The sequence below is a fragment of the Berghia stephanieae genome, chromosome 14, assembly GCF_034508935.2.
Source record: "Berghia stephanieae isolate SIO BIC M18660-M18661 chromosome 14, UCSD_Bste_1.3, whole genome shotgun sequence".
NCBI classification, from domain to species: domain Eukaryota; kingdom Metazoa; phylum Mollusca; class Gastropoda; order Nudibranchia; family Aeolidiidae; genus Berghia; species Berghia stephanieae.
This window is the reverse complement of record NC_088373.1, coordinates 24383238-24405440: the sequence shown is the minus strand read 5'-3', so window position 1 is coordinate 24405440 and position 22203 is coordinate 24383238. Positions and strand designations below refer to the sequence as shown.

Below are 22203 nucleotides of genomic sequence, written 5' to 3'. Positions count from 1 at the left end.
GTAGAACAGATTCTGCTATGACCACACAGTGCGGCCAATGGCCAGTAGAACAGATTCTGCTATGACCACACAGTGCGGCCAATGGTCAATAGAACATATTCTGCTATGACCACACTGTGCGGCCAATGGCCAGTAGAACAGATTCTGCTATGACCACACAGTGCGGCCAATGGCCAGTAGAACAGATTCTGCTATGACCACACAGTGCGGACAATGGCCAGTAGAACAGATTCTGCTATTACGACACAGTGCGGCCAATGGTCAATAGAACACATTGTGCTATGACCACACAGTGCGGACAATGGCCAGTAGAACAGATTCTGCTATTACCACACAGTGCGGCCAATGGCCAGTGGAACAGATTCTGCTATGACCACACAATTACGAACAATTGCCAGTAGAAAAGATTCTGCTATGACCACACAGTGCGGCCATTGGCCTGTAAAACAGTTTCTGCTATGACCACACAGTACGACCAATGGCCAGTAGAACAGATTCTGCTATGACCACACAATTACGACCAATTGCCAGTAGAAAAGATTCTGCTATGACCACACAGTGCGCCATTGGCCTGTAAAACAGTTTCTGCTATGACCACACAGTACGACCAATGGCCAGTAGAACAGATTCTGCTATGACCACACAATTACGACCAATTGCCAGTAGAAAAGATTCTGCTATGACCACACAGTGCGGCCATTGGCCTGTAAAACAGTTTCTGCTATGACCACACAGTACGACCAATGGCCAGTAGAACAGATTCTGCTATGACCACACAATTACGACCAATTGCCAGTAGAAAAGATTCTGCTATGACCACACAGTGCGGCCATTGGCCTGTAAAACAGTTTCTGCTATGACCACACAGTACGACCAATGGCCAGTAGAACAGATTCTGCTATTTCCACACAGTGCGGCCAATGGCCTGTAGAACAGTTTCTGCTATGACCACACAGTACGACCAATGGCCAGTAGAACAGATTCTGCTATGACCACACAGTGCGGCCAATGGCCAGTAGAACAGATTCTGTTATGACCACACTGTGCGGCCAATGGCCAGTAGAACAGATTCTGCTATGACCACACAGTACGACCAATGGCCAGTAGAACAGATTCTGCTATGACCACACAGTGTGGCCAATGGCCAGTAGAACAGATTCTGCTATGACCACACAGTGCGACCAATGGCCAGTAGAACAGATTCTGCTATGACCACACAGTGCGGCCAATGGCCAGTAGAACAGATTCTGCTATGACCACGCAGTGCGGCCAATGGCCAGTAGAACAGATTCGGCTATGACCACACAGTGCGGCCAATGGCGCTGAACGAGTTAAGGCCGGTAGGCAATGGTTCACTTTCTTTTCGTATTTTAAAAAATGGGCTTTTAAATAAGGAGTGAGACTAGGGAAAGAGTAGCGTCCCTTGATTGGACGTCACCTCACAGAGAGAACGTCAATTTGGTTTTGAAGTGTCTCAAGCCGCTTTCACCGGAAGCGAGGACGAGAGACGCATGCGCACAACCAACATGACGTTCTCACTCTAATAACTTTTCCGCTGGTGACGTCACAGACTATGGGTCCAATCAGGCACGCTGCTCTTCCGCTAATCTCATTCCTTATAGCGCAATATCTACTAAACGTGCTCAAAGCATTATACAGGGGGGGGGGGGGGCATGGCCAACAGCAAAACTTAACATTTAGGACTGATCATGACGCCTGTTAGGCGATATTACATTATTTTTCGGGCAGAGGAAACGCTGTTAACGACTCAGGTACTCATTTTTCACCTGAGTAAGGTGAGAAAATGTGAGTAAAGGGCTTTCTCACAGAACTCAACTTTACGCCGAACGTGACTCGAACCCAGGACCTTCTATTCCGAAAGTGAGTGTCAACCACAAGACCACATAGCCGCTACTTTCTCCACCAGATTTCCGCAAAGTCTCAGGTTAGAGTGTTGTAGACCAGATGATGGTCCTTTTAACCGATCGATATTTGAAGGATGAGTTTTCTGGTCAAAATTTTGAACACATTTGTGAACTTGAGCGGCTATGTGGTCTAGTGGTATGACACTCGCTTTCGGACAGGAAGGTCCTGGGTTCGAGCACGTTCGGCGCATAGTTGATTCCTTGTAGAAGGCTCTTTACTCATATTCTCTCACCGTACTCAGGTGTAAGATGAGTACCTTGTCCTTGTCTCTGTCCGAAAAAATGGTAATATCGCCTGACATGCGTCATGTCTCGTTCTAAAGCGCTTTGAGCACGTTTAGTGGATATTACACTATATAAACGATCAATTTAAGGATGAGTTTTCTGGCCAAAATTTCGAATACATGCTTTTCAGAAAACAGCAGGATCGTATCTTAATAATTACATTTTATGTCTTCCTTGTATTTCAGGTCGAATGTCAAGCGTGATGATGATGATGGTGATGATGATGATGATGATGGTGATGATGATGATGATGATGAAGAAGAAGAAGAAGAAGAAGAAGAAGAAGAAGAAGAAGAAGAAGAAGAAGAAGAAGAAGAAGAAGAAGAAGAAGAAGAAGAAGAAGAAGAAGAAGAAGAAGAAGAAGAAGAAGAAGAAGAAGAAGAAGAGGAAGAAGATGATGATGATGATGATGATGATGATGATGATGATGATGATGATGATGATGATGATGATGATGATAATGATATTTTGTGAAGCAGCTCTTAAAGATATAGATAGAATGAAGTTGACGTCACTCGGGTCTTTATTCTTGTTTTTTGCAACCCACGTTTATGAGTAATTCTCACTTTACTGTATAGATAGATCGACTTTGACGTCACTTGGGTCTTTGTTATTGTTTTTTTGCCATCCACGTTTATGAGTAACAGGGTTTAACAGTCGTGAGATCACTTCCCTCGTAATGACGCATAGTAACTTAGAAACTGGCTCTAAACTATCGGAACAATGGAGGGCGCCCTTATGAAATACTTCTCCGACGAGCATAAAAGTTAATCCAGAGGAGAAAAACATTATAAAAATCTGATCATGTTTTGACTTTTATACATTCAGATTACATGACATGTGAAAAAGTTCTAGCCAGCATAAAGAATAAAAACTATCCATTTTCGTTGTTTAGAACCAAGCTGCTGGTTGCTGGGCGGACGTGACATCAGACTATTGAATCCTATTCTCACTAAACTGTATTAACCAGACTATAAAAGTTTATGGGTACACATAGTTTTGTACGTTGGTCCGTTCCACTTCCGGATGGCAATGTTGTGAGCTTCTTAGCCAAGTTCATTGTATCTATAAGAAGAGGCATTTACTGCCTTCACATTATATTTGTCCCTACACATAATATTTGTCCCTACACATAATATTTGTCCCTACACATAATATTTGTCCCTACACATTATATTTGTCCCTACACATTATATTTGACCCTACACATTATATTTGTCCCTACACATTATATGTGTCCCTACACATTATATTTGTCCTGACACATTATGTATGTCCCTACACATTATATTTGTCCCAACACATTATGTATGTCCCTACACATTATATTTGTCCCTACACATTATAGTTGTCCCTACACATAATATTTGTCCCTACACATTATATTTGTCCCTACAGATTATATTTGTCCCTACACAAAATATTTGTCCCTACACATAATATTTGTCCCTACACATAATAATTGTCCCTACACATAATATTTGTCCCTACACATAATATTTGTCCCTACACATTATATTTGTCCCTACACATAATATTTGTCCCTACACATTATATGCGTCCCTCCACATTATATTTGTCCCTACACATTATATTTGTCCCTACACATTATATTTGTCCCTACACATTATATGCGTCCCTCCACATTATATTTGACCCTACACATAATATTTGTCCCTACACATTATATTTGTCCCTACACATAATATTTGTCCCTACACATTATATTTGACCCTACACATTATATTTGACCCTACACATAATATTTGTCCCTACACATTATATTTGACCCTACACATTATATTTGTCCCTCCACATTATATTTGTCCCTTCACATAATATTTGTCCCTACACATAATATTTGTCCCTACACATTATATTTGTCCCTACACATAATATTTGTCCCTACACATTATATGTGTCCCTACACATAATATTTGTCCCTACACATTATATTTGTCCCTACACATAATATTTGTCCCTACACATAATATTTGTCCCTACACATTATATGCGTCCCTCCACATTATATTTGTCCCTACACATTAATTTGTCCCTACACATTATATTTGTCCCTACACATAATATTTGTCCCTACACATTATATTTGACCCTACACATAATATTTGTCCCTACACATTATATTTGACCCTACACATTATATGCGTCCCTCCACATTATATTTGTCCCTACACATAATATTTGTCCCTACACATAATATTTGTCCCTACACACTATATTTGTCCCTACACATAATATTTGTCCCTACACATAATATGTTTCCCTACACATAATATTTGTCCCTACACATTATATTTGTCCCTACACATAATATTTGTCCCTACACATAATATTTGTCCCTACACATTATATTTGACCCTATACATTATATTTGACCCTACACATTATATTTGTCCCTACACATTATATGCGTCCCTCCACATTATATTTGTCCCTACACATAATATTTGTCCCTACACATTATATGCGTCCCTCCACATTATATTTGTCCCTACACATTATATTTGTCCCTACACATTATATTTGTCTCTACACATAATATTTGTCCCTACACATTATATTTGACCCTACACATAATATTTGTCCCTACACATTATATTTGTCCCTACACATAATATTTGTCCCTACACATTATATTTGACCCTACACATTATATTTGACCCTACACATAATATTTGTCCCTACACATTATATTTGACCCTACACATTATATGCGTCCCTCCACATTATATTTGTCCCTACACATAATATTTGTCCCTACACATAATATTTGTCCCTACACATTATATTTGTCCCTACACATAATATTTGTCCCTACACATTATATTTGTCCCTACACATAATATTTGTCCCTACACATTATATTTGTCCCTACACATAATATTTGTCCCAACACATTATATTTCTCCCTACACATTATATTTCTCCGCTAATCCCATTCCCTATATTCCTTCATAGTATGCCAAGGCGACGATATCTCATGAATTTATGACGGAATAGCATATTTTTTAAACTCTCTCCTTACCAGCTATTTTTAGAATTTCCCCCCGAAAGTTCACTCCAAACCAACACAAGAATAGACTTTTCTTACTCAAACTAAAAAGTAACAAGTGAGCTCTACAGCAGTGTTTAGTATATATCGCTGTAAACAAAGTACTTCTTTAGATTTTGTGATGTATAAGAGAAATCAGAATGAAAAAATTGTCTGTTGCATCGTAACGTGCGGCTATGTGGTCTAGTGGTATGACACTCGCTTTCGGATCGGAAGGTCCTGGGTTCGAGCCTCGCTCGACGCATAGTTGAGTCCTTGGAAAAGACTCTTTACTCACATTCTCTCACCGAACCCCCACTGGTGTGCAATTTCCTGAGTCCCAGGTTCACTCTCCACTGGCGCCCACCTCCTATTGTGTCAGGTTCATTCTCCTCTGGTACCAAACTCTCATACCCGGCTTCAAATTTCAATGGTATCCATCTCCCTTTAGTCCCAGGTTTATTTCCCCCTGATATACTTTTTACATATTCCCAGGTTAAATCCCCACTGGTGTGCAATTCTCCGAGTCCCAGGTTCACTCCCCACTGGCGCCCACCTTCTATAGTGTCAGGTTCATTCTCCTCTGGTACTCAACTCCCATATCCGGCTTCAACTTTCAATGGTATCCATCTCCCTTTAGTCCCAGATTTCGTAGAGAGATGATTTAGATAAACGACGTATCGGCATTTGGCTTTCGTCAGGTAAACACGAAAGATGTTGTATGTATTACATTGTCATAATAGTTAAAACATTATTGGTATAAATATGTTTGTGTGTTTGTGTGTGTGTGTGTGGGGGTGTGTGTGTGTATGTGTGTGTGTGTGTGTGGGCGTGCAAGGGAATGAAAGAGAGAGGGAGAGCGAAAGAGAGAGAGATAGAGAGATAGAGAGAGAGAGAGAGAGAGAGAGAGAGAGAGAGAGAGAGAGAGAGAGAGAGAGAGAGAGAGAGAGAGAGAGAGAGAGAGAATATAAAATAAATTAAAAAATAAAAATTCCTTTTATACATCCAATATTGGAAATTTGTATCTAGGGTCTATTACAAGGAAATAATGGATTAACCCAGGCGTCCGCCGCAATGCAGCGCCGCAAATTGAGCTAAGGCATACTCAAAGCCACACCGCGCAGCGGCGGGTGATCGAACTCGGTACCTTTCGGGTACGAAGCAAAGACCGTACCGCTGAGCCACGTTGTCCCTAATGAGATGAATGGTAAACCATGTCGCTATAGATAACTTTAAAAATAAACAATTTCCCCTCACACGGATGACAATACGTCAAAATCCTTATAATTGTGCGGCTATGTGGTCTAGTGGTATGACACTCGTTTTCGGATCGAAAGGTCCTGAGTTCGAGCCTCGTTCACGCATAGTTGAGTCCTTTGAGACGGCTCTTTACTCACATTCACTCACCGTTTTCAGGTGTAAAATGAGTACCTGACCGCTAACAGTGTTGTCTCTGTCCGAAAAAAAAACCAAAAAAAAAATTGTAATATCGCCTAATAAGCGCCATGACCCTTCCTAATAAATGTTGAATGTTGATGTTGGCTTGGGACCGCTTGGAGTACGTTTAGTGGATATTGCGCGAAATAAAAAAGCTCTTTAAAAAAAAAAAAAAATTAAAATGATGTAGTCTGGCATCAACAGTGTGCGTTGTGTGATGAGATTCTTATAACGATTATAGTTTCCCGAACCGCTACAAAAAATATGTGTGTGTATTTCCGTTAGGTTGAAAAACGAAACTAGGTTGCAAATAAACAGCAATCATGGCGTCGATCAGCAAAGAACGTTTGCGCGAAATGGAAGAAGAGATGGACCGGTATGTTGTGTTTTCATTTCTTGTTTTAGAAAATTACACTATCATATTAAAGTGTTAACCATGTTTAATTAATATAAAATGACATGGAAATCCAGGTTATGAATAACATTGGTTTTTTAGGCCAAGCAGCAGGAAGACAAGTTTAATTCTCGTCTGCTAAGGCAAGGCAAGGCTAAGGCTAAACGGAGTGTCTACGTACACGGTAACTCTAGGCAGTTTAGTGAGCAGCAGCAGTGGGAGTCAAATTGTAACCCAACTCGCCCATAAGAAAGTTATGACCGACTGGAAATTGCGTTCGCTTTTACTAAATGTTTTACGTACACGGTAACTCTAACTTACTTTAGCACTTGCAAGAATTTTTAAAAATAGTGATATCGGTATTAATTTAGCGTAGAAAAATAAAGGGGAGTGAAACATTTACTAAAGTGAAAAAATTATCGCTCTATCTTAACTAGTTAAAAAGTTATGACCTTTTATGTGGTGAAAAATCTCTATAGAAGCTTATAGTAAGTTATAGGAAAATATGTGACCAAAACACAGCAACTCAATGGATAGTCAAGTATAATTCAGAAACGGCTTCAGATACAACTTTGAAATTTTTACATGTGGTAATTCAACATCTCTGTAATACATTGCAAACAGAAAAATAATTATTTATTGAGAGAGACAGGTATAGTTTAGAGCTGAAACAGCTGAAATCAAGGAAAAATAGATCACGACATGCAAATGAATGACCTATTGGAATTTTGGAAAAGTCGACAATTAAATATTTATTCACATGTAGATAGACCAAATACACCACTGAATCGGCGTCATTTAGTTATTCACTTTGAACTTTTCAAAATGAAAATAGACCTCATAAAAGCAGAGATATGGACTGATAAATGTTTGAGGTGGTGTATTAGTGTTTAAAATGATCGAAAATAGGTGATTTTAAAAACTTCCGCTCCCCCGTTCCCCTAAATTGGACAGACGTCCGTCAAAGGATGAAAAACGTCAAAATCAACAGTGAAAAATCAATCGGAAAAAAAAGGAAGAGAATTGTAAATTATAAAATGAATGCATGAAAACGCCAATTAATTAAATAATTTAAAACAAAAATAACTTCCATAAATGGAATAAATTGTCAGATATAAAGATGTAAAGTTTGATGTGGATTGACGAAGTTATCTCTCAAACGCAGCAGACGACAGGAAGTGAATCGGTATAAGAAAATGGCAGCTTCTGTAAACAATCGAGGCCAATTACTGTTTTTTGGGGAGCTCTAACTTTTAAGTGCAAACATATATGCTCTGAAATTTTTAGAGAAGCTACTTTAATATGTATCTCAGAAGGACTTGTTTTTATTAAGAAGGACCATCTCTGGTTTAAAAGTTATAAGCGTTTAAACACATATACTCTCTTTACACAAAGATTTCTCAAAATCATGATATAAAAAGATAATAATATTAGCATCATTGTATGTAGAATTTTATGCCCTTTCCAATGATATATAATACACGCCATTTCATTCCACTGAGAAAGAAGAATGAACATTTTAAAATCACTCCTAAATTTTTTCCCCTCAAAAACGGAAACAGAAATCCTCACCTGATTTCAACTCGCGAGAGCTTTCTTGCAAGTGCCTAGTTTAGTGAGCAGCAGCAGTGGGAGTCAAACTCAAACGCTTCCTAATGAAAATTCGTTATCCCCAGACACCTGTCTGGGGATGACGAAATTTCGTTATCCCCAGACAGATATTTGAAATTCCGCTCTTTTAAACAATTAATCCACATTCCAGAATATAGAATGTTTCCGAATGCACATAGAAATAAAAAGGAAAGTTAAAAATATATCTATAAAAACATAAAATTAACCAACATTAAATCAGTTGTACTACATATACACAATATGCGTTGACTCCGAAGTGGGTTTCATGGCCGAATGGTTTAGTTTTACCAGAATAGACGTTGTGGGTTCGAATCCTCCCTCCACCTCTTTTTTTTTTTTTTGTGCGAGTCAATTCTTTTCTCCTTTTTGTTTGGCCTTTTGTTCCATTTCTGAGCATGAATTTCTTAAAATTGTTTTTAAAAAAAGAGGTGGGGGGAGGATGGATGGGACATTTAACCCATTGCAACGTTCTGTAAAAAGAAGACGGAATTAAAAAAAAAAAAGTGGCGGAACCAGGATTCGAACCCGCATCGTGGATTCTGGTAAAACTTCCAGGGCAGACGACTAAACCATTTGGCCATGACACCCACTTCGAAGTCGACGCATATTGTGTATATGTAGTAACAACTGATTTAATGTTGGTTAATTTTATGTTTTTATTTTTATAGATATTTTATTAACTTTCCCTATTTCTACGTGCATTTGGAAACATTCCATATGCTGGAATGTGGATGATTGTTTAAAAGAGCGGATTTTCAAATATGTGTCTGGGGATAACGAATTTTCATTATCCCCAGACAGGTGTCTGGGGATAATCACAACGCTATGAATAACAAGAGCCAGGCTCTTTTATACATAGACAGTCATTGGGAGGCCTTCCAAAAGCTCCTTGTTCTAATTCTAAGGGAAATAATTCAAATATTCCGTCAACTAACCGTTAACTGGGTACCCTAAGAAAAATAATGGATCCCAATTTGGAATATCAAAATCAAACAAAACAAAAGAAAAAGGAAAAAAACATTACCATTTACTAACTCCCTAATAGGAAAAACAAGCACCCTAGCACCTTTACTAAGACTTATGCTTATGACTAACCCTATTAGTATTAGAAAAAAAAATAAATCCTCCGACCTGGAGATAACCCTAATAGAAAAAAAACAAACCTAGAACTAGGACTGCTTTCAATAACAAAACAAAATGGTTGCGGAAAACCCAAACAATGGTCATATTAGTATTAGGGAAGTTCAAGCTTTCACTATTAACCTATAAAGGTTTGTTCTAGAATTTTTAAAATGCTACTGTATATTGTATGTTGACAAATTGAATAAAGATCCACAAGTAAAAATACAAACTGAAAGAAATGCTTGCACAAGGAGCTTTCGGAAGGCCTCCCCAGACATTGGCAGATAACAGTTTTTATGCAAAATGCCAAACTAGCCATGAATTAAATCCAAACAATCTGAAGAAAACACTGATTATTTCCAGATAAAAATCGATCCGTTGAAGATTCAGACTTGAAGGAAAAATTGAAACGGTCAAAATCTCAATTCTCAGTCAAACCAAATGTTGATATTGTCTGTCCATCCTTCTCAAATATCTCTCTTTTTATTTTTTTCTTCTTTTTTCTAAAGGGGGGAGGGGGGGGGGGGATTTCAACCTTTGCAACATGATATTATCATATTGTGGGCAAGTTTGATAAAAATACTTTAAAAGGTGGCATCATGACTATGATAGTCATTCTTAGAACTATCCATGTGAATGCGTTTAAGGTTTTTATATATATATATATTAATATATATATATATATATATATATATATATATATATATATATATATATATATATATATATATATATATATATATACACACACATGATTGCCCTCCCCTCAACTTACTTTATCGCAACAACATAAAGAGTTTGAAATATAATATTGTAGTCCTAGAGATTATAAGACAATTTTGATAGGTTCAAAGTTCAAAATCCTGGTCTTCCTATCCAAAGCAGGCCATTAAATTATTTAAAGATAAAAAAACGTGGGCTCGCAAGCTAAAGCCGGCCGAGTTTGCCAAGGGAAACTATCTATGATTGTGGTCTGTTTTGCAGGCCAAAATGCTCACTAGGCTAAAGGGCATTGTCATTATAATTACAGAGTGGCCAACCTTCCCGATTATTCCGGGAAATTCCCTAAATGGATCCACCGTTCCCGATGTCCCGAAACTGCGTTTTTTTTTCCCGAAAAAAAAACATCGTAAAAAAAGACGCTGATGCAGCATCAGAGAGGATATTTAGTTTGGTTAGGAAGAATAGAACTGAAAGCAGATCTCAGTTGAGCAATGCCACTCTAAACAGTCTTTTAGTTAATAAGTTAGGGTCTCCTCATCAAGCATGCCACCTGTCCAATTGACTGACAAGTTCTTGCAAAAATGCAAGAGATCCACCATGGATAGCTTGCATTCAGAAGGCAAATAATAGCAGTAAACAAAGCCTGTTATCATGTACATAGTGTAAAAAGTATTGTAGTGATGCTGTGGTCTCAATGTGTGTGTAGTTTTTTAGTTTTAAATTGTCAAGTCATATTTATTAATAGAATAGAGGTTGTGACTTCTGCACCAAATTCAATAGAGGGCATAATGCACCTCCTAAGCTTGAATAGAGGATACATATGTCAAAAGTTACCCCTTTCACTTCCAAGGTTTACAGGTATGTCAACTTAATGTCTGTTTTCATTTTCATTCTTTGTAAAGTATTAAATTAGTATTAGGCTGTGTATTACTTCACTCTTAACATTATTGTGCGGTAACCAAAAATTTTCCCTAATTCAGTTTCTGAAAAGTTGGCCACCCTGTAATTATACTATATGTGTGTGTCCCTGACATAATCAAACCTGGTGAAAATTTTTTGTTTTTTGAATGCTCAATGTCTCCTGAACATTTTAATCTTTATTTGAAGCAAATCGGGTTATTTTTAATGAAGTTATGGTCTTATGCATGGGCTAGGGTGTGAAACCCTAATTTTGAGAAAATCGCCTCCAAAGTTGACAAGAGTTGATATTAAGTATAATAAAAATTACCTTCATAAAAAAAAAAATTAAAATAAAATATTTAGGAGTAGAATTCGATAAAAATATTTCATCAATATGTAGAAAACTTTTTGATTTTCTAATGATTTTTTATGAAAACTCATTTTCCATAAAAAATGACCTCTTGAATAAAATTGTCAATATCTCTGTTTGAATCTTTTCACCATACGACTGATTATCTCAAGGACGCCCACATATAATTAAGGAGATAATTCCATTTATATTAATTATATTTTATATTTGCCAGCTTTGAGGCGGAGATCCAGACACCTGGACAGCCTCAAGGGTCAGGGTTCATTCTTGGAGCAAACACATTCGACAAGGTTCAGGCTGCCCTGACCACATTACGAAGGCAGGCTGATAACATCGGTCGTAATCATCCGAGGGACGATCCTCAAGAGGAAAACGAACCAGGTCACCGACAGGTGCAGCAGCTCCAGGATGAGGACATAGACGGTGAAAATTTGTATGGGGATGAGGATTTGCGTCAGACCGATGGAAGAAGGGGTCCGGGTTTTAAAGGTGACGACGAGAGGACCAACGAGTTTTTTGATGTTGACGAGAGACCCGGTCGTCCTCATGGACCTCGTCTGGCCCCTCCCCCTCCTCCACCCCCACCTCCACCTCCCGGTGTGGGGCCTACTCAGAGCTCTGATGGCTCTTTAAAATCGTCAAATGGTGAGCGTGATTCAATCATTTTTATCTTTAAGGTTTTATTTGTTATTAGTTTTGAAAAACTAGAAACTAGATACATCTACACATTTATTAAATCTGTAAAACAATTTTAACTCTTTTGTGAGACGATTTAGAATTAGGAAAATTAAGCTATGCTGTAATGCATTCAGTGAAAAAATGGATTATTAGTTGTCTGTCAAATGGGAAGACCTTGAACAGAAATAATTTTTTTTTCTTTTGTTTATTATTTCAATTTATGTGTGCGAGTCATAATTAATTGCCCTCTATATTTTCCCTATATTATTAGACAAAGAGTGGGATATTAGAAAAGTGTTTTTTATTCGCTTCATATGAATTAGTTGGTAATAATACAAATTGGGTTACTACAAGGTGTTTATCTGGCAGCGATGACAACTAACTGTCTTATTGTATCGCGATAATTTTGTTGGAAAGCCTTAAGACATAATTGTCTATTGGCAATCAGGGAGATTTACTAAAGTGGATATTTATATAATGAAATCTCCCTTGTTCAATGGTTGTCTTTTATTTTCTTGTCAATATATTCAAAGATTTGATACATGCTGTGATACTAGGCTGCTAGAAGCTGTGGACTGTTAGAAGTAATAAACAAAAATATGAATATAACAGCTTCAAAAAAGAACAAAATACCAAACACGGAACGTTTAGGCTCAAAACCTTTCTTCAGCCAACAACAAAATACAAGAAAGACATAAATACGTCACTACATTTCATTACAGAGAGAACCTACAAAATTCCTCTGTCATCAATCTGGGAATTTAGTAATGTATTTATGTCTTTATTGTTTTTTGTTGTTGTTCGCTGAAGAAGTGTTTTGAGCCCGAAACATTCCCTGTTTGGTATTCTCTTTTTTTAAAATTTGGAAGCAGTTATATTCATTTTTATTAATTTAATACATGCTGTGAGACTGAGTAATTGTATTCAAATTTTTAAAATTTAACGTCGCCTTCTCCTTAACCCCCCCCCCCCCCCCCCCCCCTGCCTAATGCAGTCCTTGCCCCTCCTCCACCACCCCCACCCCCAGACACGATGAATGCAGGGATGCACCCACGTCCTGCCTTCATGCCACCACAACTGCGACACCGCATGCCTCTGAGGCCACCACCAGGTAAGTTGTCCCTTCTACTCCATAGCCTCCCAATCACACAGTGGTTGCCAATTTACTGAATTCAGTGCATACCTGCCGAATCTTACAAATTTTAGACAAATTTCAAGGCCAATTACGTCTTCCAAAAGGGACCCTTTGTAAAGCAATTTGAGCATGTTTGTGGATATTGCGCTATATAAAAGCTAAATTTTTAAAATTAATTCCCCTGGGTTCGAGCTCCGCTTCAGGCACTTTCATTTTTTTTACTTATCCAAGATTATTAACCCCCAATTTGCTCACTTTGGACAACGTTGACATCAGACATCTTGTTTGATGAATTATCTATATTCTTTCTTGGAATGCCTAGGCAACGATATCTTATGATGTCGTGACGGAAGGGCATATAAAAAAAATTGTTAATATGTCTTGATGTTTGTCTTTTTTTTAAAAAAAGATATTCAGTCAGAGCCACATATTTTTCCTACAACTGCTGGCACTCAAAGTGATTCAAAATTAGTTAACATTTATAAACATTATTATTATTATTATTATTATTATTATTATTATTATTATTATTATTATTATTATTATTATTATTATCATCATCATTGTTTGCCTTGCTATATTATTTATTTTACTCACTTGATTTGTTGATTGAAATATTATATTCTTGTATGAGTTATATTGGCAATTGCCTAAAAATAAACTTCTGAATCTCTCTATGAAGAAATTTGTAACATGACTGCAATTGTTGTTAAAATGAAAGTTTTCTTTGCTAAGTTGTGAACAATTTTCTGTTTTTAGGTTGTTTTATTTTCTCTCTCCCAAGGTAACTTTCTTGATTTGTTTTGATTTTTTTTTTCTTTTTTTTTTTTTTCATATTATTCATGTCACTCGTTTTAAGATTAAACTTTTCATTGAACTGATGTTCTTCAGGTCACAGACCTCCATTTCCTAGACCACCAGGGATGAGACCCCCTCCACCTCCACCCCCACAACAGGCTTTTGGAAGACCCCCGGGTCCAAACCCTGGACAGATGGGTCAACATTTCATGGGCGGCCCTGGAATGGGTATGCCTGCAGGTCATCCCAACATGGGGCCACCCGTCATCGGACCGGCCATGCATCCTCCCATGGGCCCTCCGATGGGTATGGGAGGCCCTGGTGTGGGAATGCCGATAGGGCCCCAGGTGGTGCCTCAGGATATTAGTACCGGCATGGCTTCAGGAATGGTTGGGGTAAGCAGAGCATACAGGATTTCCCTGTATTTTTAGGGAGTCTTTTCTTCAAAGAATCCTGACCAAATTTATAAAATTCTCTTCCTACTGGATTTTTTAATTTTTTATATTGATTCTTTGATGTTTTATTTTGGCATATTATTGCTATTGGACGTCAGTATAAAAACTTGCAGTTGCAGTTCTTAACGTCTAATTATTTTAGATAAAATAAATAAATTCCCTTTATTCGTCCCATAGAGTAAATTTGTCTTTAGGATCTATTCCAAGGGAAGTCAGATCTTAGGAAAGCCGAGAGCCAGAGGCACAAAACCAACAGTGCAAAGCATTTATCTCTAATGAAGAACAAACAAAATCTGGAATTGGGAATTAAGGAGATGATTATGAATCAATGATGATTTGCTGGGAAGGACAAAACAAACATTCCTACCAACAAATAAAAATAATTTGTCTGAGAAACTAGTGATCTGTGTCGAACCTTCCATTTTTCTGTAAAATAATTGAGAAAGTAATTTTGAAACACCTTCTTAGACATTTAACATTGAATGGATCATTTGAGCCATACCGATCTGCTTACAAGACATATCACAGCACAGAAACGTCACTTGTGCCCGTGAAGAAATGATCTGTTGGTAGAATCAGATAAAGGGAAAATTACAGTCCTGAATCTTCTAGATTTATCATCTGCATTCGATACTATAGACCAGTAAATTATGCTAGATCGAATTGACATAACCTTTGGAATCAGTGGGGTCACTCTAAAGTGGATGTCGTCATGTTTCTCAAACAGCACGCAAATGTTTAAAATTAGTGGGAACAGATCAACAGTCCACGAATTTGAATACGGTTTTTAATGATGATAAATAATAAAATTCCATTTACTCATCCCATAGAGGAAATTTATCTTTAGGGTCTATTCCAAGATTCCAAGGGAAGACTGGAAAAACCCAGGCGTCAGCCGCAGTGCAGCGCCGCAAATTGAGCTAGGGTGAGGTGACTTGCTCAAGGCCACACAGCGCAGAGGTGGGTGATCGAACTCAGTACCTTTCATGTACAAAACAAAGACCATGCTGCTCCGTAACTTATTTGGTCCTGACCTTTCACAGCCAGTTCCTTACCCAATCTTGAGCCATTTTTTAGTACTAGTTTAGAGTATTGAGTAAATTAAGAGAAGAAAAAAATTTTTTTGCAATGGATGGATTTTGATTTTTGTTTTTTGCAAATCGTTCTGGAATAAATTGTTAATGCATTAGATTGATAGTTGAAACAAAGTTTAAAAAAATAATTTTTTTCCACTTGTTTGATTTGAAGACAGATGAAAAAATGACTGAAAAAAAAGTCATAAGACCATCCAGTTGATCTCTGGAAATATACAAATTATATAACAACATAATATTTATTTTGGAAATATGCTAGTATTAATTTTTGCTCGTTTTCTTCAGCGTGGATGTTATGAAAGGAAGTATTGAACCATCCCAGAATGTATTTCATATAAACAAAGTGAATTAGGTCAAATTTATAGTCAGGATCTTTGTCTACAGCCACCCACCCAGAGTATATTCGTCAGTTGGCTGTGGGCATGGCTTGGGTTTGCGAGTATTTTTGTCCACAGCAGTTAAGTTGGCCACAAGCTATGATTGCTTTACACACATGGATATGTGCTTTTTGATGCTCGATTTCTATATCTTTGGTATAAAAAGGATTCATGGGTTAATTTTTGCCTGATTCCAGGAAGGACAGACACCAGCAGAGGGCGAATCCCAGCCTAAAGTATACTCAGCTGCCCCTGTCATCAACGTGGAGCTGAAAAAGGATGAGACAACTAAGAAGAAGAAGAAGAAAAAGAAAGTGAAAGAAGGAGGTTGGTTTTGCCATAGATCACTTTTCAGTGGATTAATAGTTGGTGCTATATAAGTGCGGCTAAGTGGCCTAGTGGTACGACACTCACTTTCGGATCGGAAGGTCCTGGGTTTGAGTTTGAGCCTCGCTCGGCGCATAGTCTAGTCCTTGGAAAAGGATCTTTACTCACATTCTCTTACCGAACTCCGGTGTAACAATGAGTACCTGGCCTTCAACGGTGTTGTCTGCCGGAAAAAAATTGCAATATCGCTTAACAGGCATCATGTCTCATTCTACATGTTACATGTTGCTGTTAGTCAGGGACCATTTGTAAAGCGCTTTGAGCATGTTTAGTGGGTTTTGCACTATATAAAAGCTCAGGCTTTTTTGAGGTTTTTTTTTATTCATGTAGAAAGTAATTTAAATCTATATCTTTTTTTGTTTTTTGTTTTGATTGTTTCATCGAGTACGTTTTGTTATTGGGCAAACTTTAAAAAAAAATCATTTAAAAGTAGTCCTTCAGAGCCACAAGGCCCATGGAACTTGGTCGATCTCGGTTAAATGGGTAATTGGATTCAATAGTCTGATGTTACGTCGCCCAGCAACGGCGAGCAGCATGGTTCAAAACAAAGAAAATTGGTACTTTTTATTCTTCATGCTGGCTAGAACTTTTCATATGTCATGTTATCAGATTGTATAAAAGTCAAAACAGGATCAGATTTATAATGTTTTTCTCCTCTGGATACACTTTTATGCTCGTCGAAGAAATATTTCATAAGGGCGTCCGCCATTGTTCCAATAGTTTAGAGCTCGTTACTAAGTTACTATGCGTCATTACGAGGGAAGTGACATCATAACTGTTGAAGCCTATTGTTGAGAAAAAAAAATCTTGACTGTTCTGAGGTCGATATCTGTCCCTTTGCTTATACACGAGTACTCTATCACTGACCTATTTGAACCCTAGAAAACTCATAGATAAGAATTTAATCATGTTTTGATGTCAACAAAAAAAAATGCATGTTTCTTTTTTATTTATTTTTATTAAGATGCTGCTTCAAAAAGTTCTGACCCATCATTTGCATCCAACACATCAACGTCCACATCCTCCACAACACCGACAGTGTCATCCGGGGACAATACAACTGTATCCAATATGGATATGATTCCAGGGGGCCCCATGTACGGAGGAATGGTAGGCGTTAACATGGCTGGTAGCATGATGCCACGGCAACAACAACAACAACAACAGCAGCAGCAGCAACAGCAGATGACGCACATGGGCGGCATGCCAATGATGATGGGGATGCCCCAACAGCACGTAATGCAGATGAACCCCCTCATCGACAGCAGCAGTTCTGACTCGGCTGCCATGCCTGGGGTTGCCGGTGGCGGGGTTGGAAAAAAGGATAAGAAAAAGAAAGATAAGAAATTTATTCGCATGGCCGCCAATACCACGTGGGAGGACCCTACCCTGTCTGATTGGGCGAATGGTAAGTTACTGTTAAGACATTTTTGATTCAAAAAAGTGAGTGGAGCAGGCACTTATGTTGATAATCACAAGAGATGAAGTGAGTAGGCAAGTGCCAGAAGACAACAGAGAATAAAAACTTTGCGGCGGCTATGGGGTTTGAACCAGCGACCTTACTGGTATGACAATTCTGCCTGGCCGGGGAGATCGTGACTCTACCGTATGAGCTATCCACGGGTCACGATCTTCCCGGCCAGGCGGAGTTGTCGTACCAGTAAGGTCGCAGGTTCGAGCCCCCATCTCAGCCACAAAGTTTTTATTCTCTGTTGTCTTCTGGCACTTTCCTACTCACTTCATTTCTTGCTAAGATATTTGTCATACTAAGCTATTAGAAGCTTTGGACTGTTTTAAAATAATTGTTAATGAACAAAAATGAATATAACAGCTTCAAAAAACATCCAAATAACAAAAGCCATCTTATTATAATGGGGCTAAGCCTCAAACACTCGAGCTTTATAGATTCAAAAAACTAAATAACCCAGAACAATCAATTTTGGATTATTGGTTGGGAATGACAAAACGCTGGGAGTGGTAGCTATGTGATTAAGAAATAATGTTTAGTTTCTTCAAAATTTGAACAAAAATCACTACATTATTAAAGAAAAATGACGAAACAAGGGGAGTCTCCATTAAACGGTGACCAACTTCCTCCATTACCTGTACCTTAATTGAATGCACAAATAACTAAAGAAATCAGAAAGCTTAAAAGAGGTAAGAAAAGTGGCCAAATATATTATTTATACAATGTCTAGATTCCAAACTCATAGATCTATGATAGAATAAAATAAAATTCCCTTTATTCATCCCATATATGGGAAATTTGTCTCTAGGGTCTATTCCAAGGGAAGACTGGAATAACCCAGGCATCAGCTGCAAATTGAGCTAGGGTGAGGTGGCGAGTCTTGCTCAAGACCACGCAGCGCAGCAGCAGATGATCGAACTCGGTACCTTTCGGGTACAAAGCAAAGACCGTACCGCCTAGCCATGCTGAGGTCGACTGATATTTTGGGATACTTTTTTTTCTTGTATTTTTATATCTTGCTTTGTCTGCCACCTTTCATACACACTTGTTCAGATCTTTATCTTTTAAAGATTATCTAGGACATACCGTCTGATTTTGTATTTATTCTGTGTTCTTCAGACGACTATCGAATTTTTGCTGGTGATCTTGGAAATGAAGTGACCGATGACACGCTGGTCAGGGCCTTCAGCAAGTACCCAGGATTCCTCAAGGCCAAGGTCATCAGGGATCGTAGGTCAGACAAGACGAAAGGTTATGGTTTCATCAGTTTTAAAGATCCCGTTGATTTTGCTAGAGCGATGAGAGAAATGAATGGTGAGTAGATAGATTGGTTGTTTTGTTTTTTTTTTGTTTTTTTCTGTAGTTACTTTTCTTTTTCTCCTTCTACTCTTTTTTCCCCTGTTCCTCCTCTTCTTCATTCTGTACCTCCTCCTTCCCCTGCTCCTTCTTCTACTCTTTCTCCTCCCTTTGATCTTCTTCTTCCACCTCCTCCTTTCTCTTTTATCAACTTCTTCTTCCTCTCCTTTTCCTCCTCCTCCTCCTTCTTTTTCTTCTTCTTCTTCTTCTTCTTCTTCTTCTTCTTCTTCTTCTTCTTCTTCTTCTTCTTCTTCTTCTTCTTCTTCTTCTTCTTCTTCTTCTTCTTCTTCTTCTTCTTCTTCTTCCTCTTCTTCTTCTTCTTCTTCCTCTTCTTCTTCTTCTTCCACCACCTCCTCCTCCTCCTCCTTCTTCTTCTTCTTCTTCTTCTTCTTCTTCTTCTTCTTCTTCTTCTTCTTCTTCTTCTTCTTCTTCTTCTTCTTCTTCTTCTTCTTCTTCTTCTTCTTCTTCTTCTTCTTCTTCTTCTACTTCAACCCCCTAAGGAGGAGTCTTTAATTTTCTTCATTGTCATCGTTACACCTAATTGTGTGCGTTTGTTTATTGAAAGAGAAAGTGATATTATTTAATTTCAGTCAGCGATTGATAGCCAACTTACAACTAGGGGTAGTTGAAGGATGTTTAAATATCATCCCCACTTAGATGAATTTCTCAGTAGCCTGACAGATAGTTGGCATAGGAATTTCAGGATTCTAGGTAGTGTTTGATAGTCTTGGTGGAAATATGTTTTATTTTTCTTTGGGGGGGGGGGGGGGGGGGGGGGGGGGGATATGAGAAAATTACCTAAATATGGTGGAAAAAATATGATGATGATCATCATCATTGCCTTTTTCACCCTGGATCAGGGTATAGGCCACAGACAAACAGTTTCCATCCTTTTCTATCCTGAGCTAACTTTTTTAAAACTCATTCCATTTCTTATCACTTCTCTGTGTATCAGCTTCTTTAAATCTTCTCCAACTTCCTCATGGCCTTCCCCTTGATCTTCTGTCCTATGAAAATTACCGTAAATATTGTGGAAAAAATATGATGATCATCATCATCATTGCCTTTTTCACCCTGGGTCTGGGTATAGGCCACAGACAAACAGTTTCCATCCTTTTCTATCCTGAGCTAACTTTTTTTTAACTCATTCCATGTCTTATCACTTCTCTGTATATCAGCTTCTTTAAATCATCTCCAAGTTCCTCATGGCCTTCCCCTTGATCTTCTGCCCTTCTTTGTTATAGTGGAGTCATTCTTTCTAAGCGTGTGTCCGATCCACATCCATCGTCTTCTTCCTGGTTCCTCTCCCACTGGTTTCTGCTTTGTTCTTTAACATACTTCTTCATTCTTAATTCTATCCATCCATATTATTCTGAGTAGCTTACACATATAGATAGAACGAAGTTGACGTCACTCGGTTCTTTGTTTTATGCCATCCACGTTTATGAGTAATTCTCACTTAACTGTATTAACCAGACCCTAAAAGTTTATGGTTACACATAGTTTTGTGTGTTGGTCCTTTATACTTCTGGATGGCAATGCTGTGAGTTTCTTAGCCAAGCACATACTAATACTATCTATATGATAAATCTTTTCAAATGTTTGAGGTGGGTAGGCAGGTGTGCTGTAAGATGTTATATTATATACCCTCTGCCTTAGTCCGGTATTATGTTTTTTTTTTTTCATTGTTGTGTCCTTGGGTAAAGTAAGATTGAGAGATTATGCCTCTTGGCTCCTGGCAGAGCATAGGGCCTCAACTGCACTCTTCCATCTTCTTCTGTCCTTGGCACAGACCTTTACCTCACTCCAGGTCAGACTGGAGACGCACAAATTAAATCTTGTTGAAGGCTTCTCCTGTTCTGGACGACCCCGTCTCCTCTCACCCTGTGGGTTCCAATCGAGAGCCTACTTGGTTATATTGCAGGGCTCTTTCCGCAGGGTGTGTCCAACCCATCACTACTTTCTGCGTCTGACCTGGACAACTTGGGTAAAGTACAGCACTTAAAATCACAATACCCCACTTGACTCAGGTGTGAATAAGTACTTGTCAATAGGCTGTGACAAAAAAAAAAAAAAAAGGATGACTGATAGGCGACTGGTACTGTATGAAATGGAAATAAAGTTCTATATGGCCTGTTTTGGGAATGAATTGAAACATAGTCAAGCGTGTTGAGCATGGTTAATTTATGTAAATGTTCATTTCATTTATGTTGAGGTTGAGCTTAAAATGCCGTTGATAATGTTTGATACGAGACCTGCGTTATTTATGTCGTCTTTCAGAGCCATTCGGCCCATGGAGACAGAGTTTATCCCCATTTTTTATAGTGTGAAACGGACAATAGCAATTGATTGCTATCCTTGGGATAGGACATATAGTCTATCGCATAGTACTTTCCACCAGGTCTAAGAGACCCCACGACCCAATCACGGCTAGGTGGACAGGGGGACAGAGTAAAATCTTGATTGCACTGTAAAGCCCTCAAAAAGTATAAAAACAAAACAAGACTTCCATGCAACCACTGCTGTATGAATGGAAGATTGGGGGTATGGGTGCACCTGTGATGTATACCGATTTATTTGCTTGTTATTGGAGTGCTTTACCAACTTACCTTATG

The 22203-nt window shown here is 38.3% G+C and overlaps 1 protein-coding gene across 1 annotated transcript in view; it reads left to right on the top strand.

Moving 5' to 3' along the window:
- The first annotated feature begins 6993 nt into the window (after positions 1 to 6993).
- LOC144959430 (uncharacterized) overlaps positions 6994 to 22203 on the top strand; it is a 28685-nt gene continuing 13475 nt past the window's right edge. Inside the window, exons 1-7 of the mRNA XM_078892014.1 lie at positions 6994 to 7075; positions 12055 to 12485; positions 13513 to 13629; positions 14545 to 14846; positions 16575 to 16704; positions 17729 to 18172; positions 19352 to 19546. Of these exons, the coding sequence (XP_078748140.1) occupies positions 7023 to 7075; positions 12055 to 12485; positions 13513 to 13629; positions 14545 to 14846; positions 16575 to 16704; positions 17729 to 18172; positions 19352 to 19546 (1672 nt within the window). The 5' untranslated portion in view covers positions 6994 to 7022. The remainder of the gene's footprint in view (positions 7076 to 12054; positions 12486 to 13512; positions 13630 to 14544; positions 14847 to 16574; positions 16705 to 17728; positions 18173 to 19351; positions 19547 to 22203) is intronic.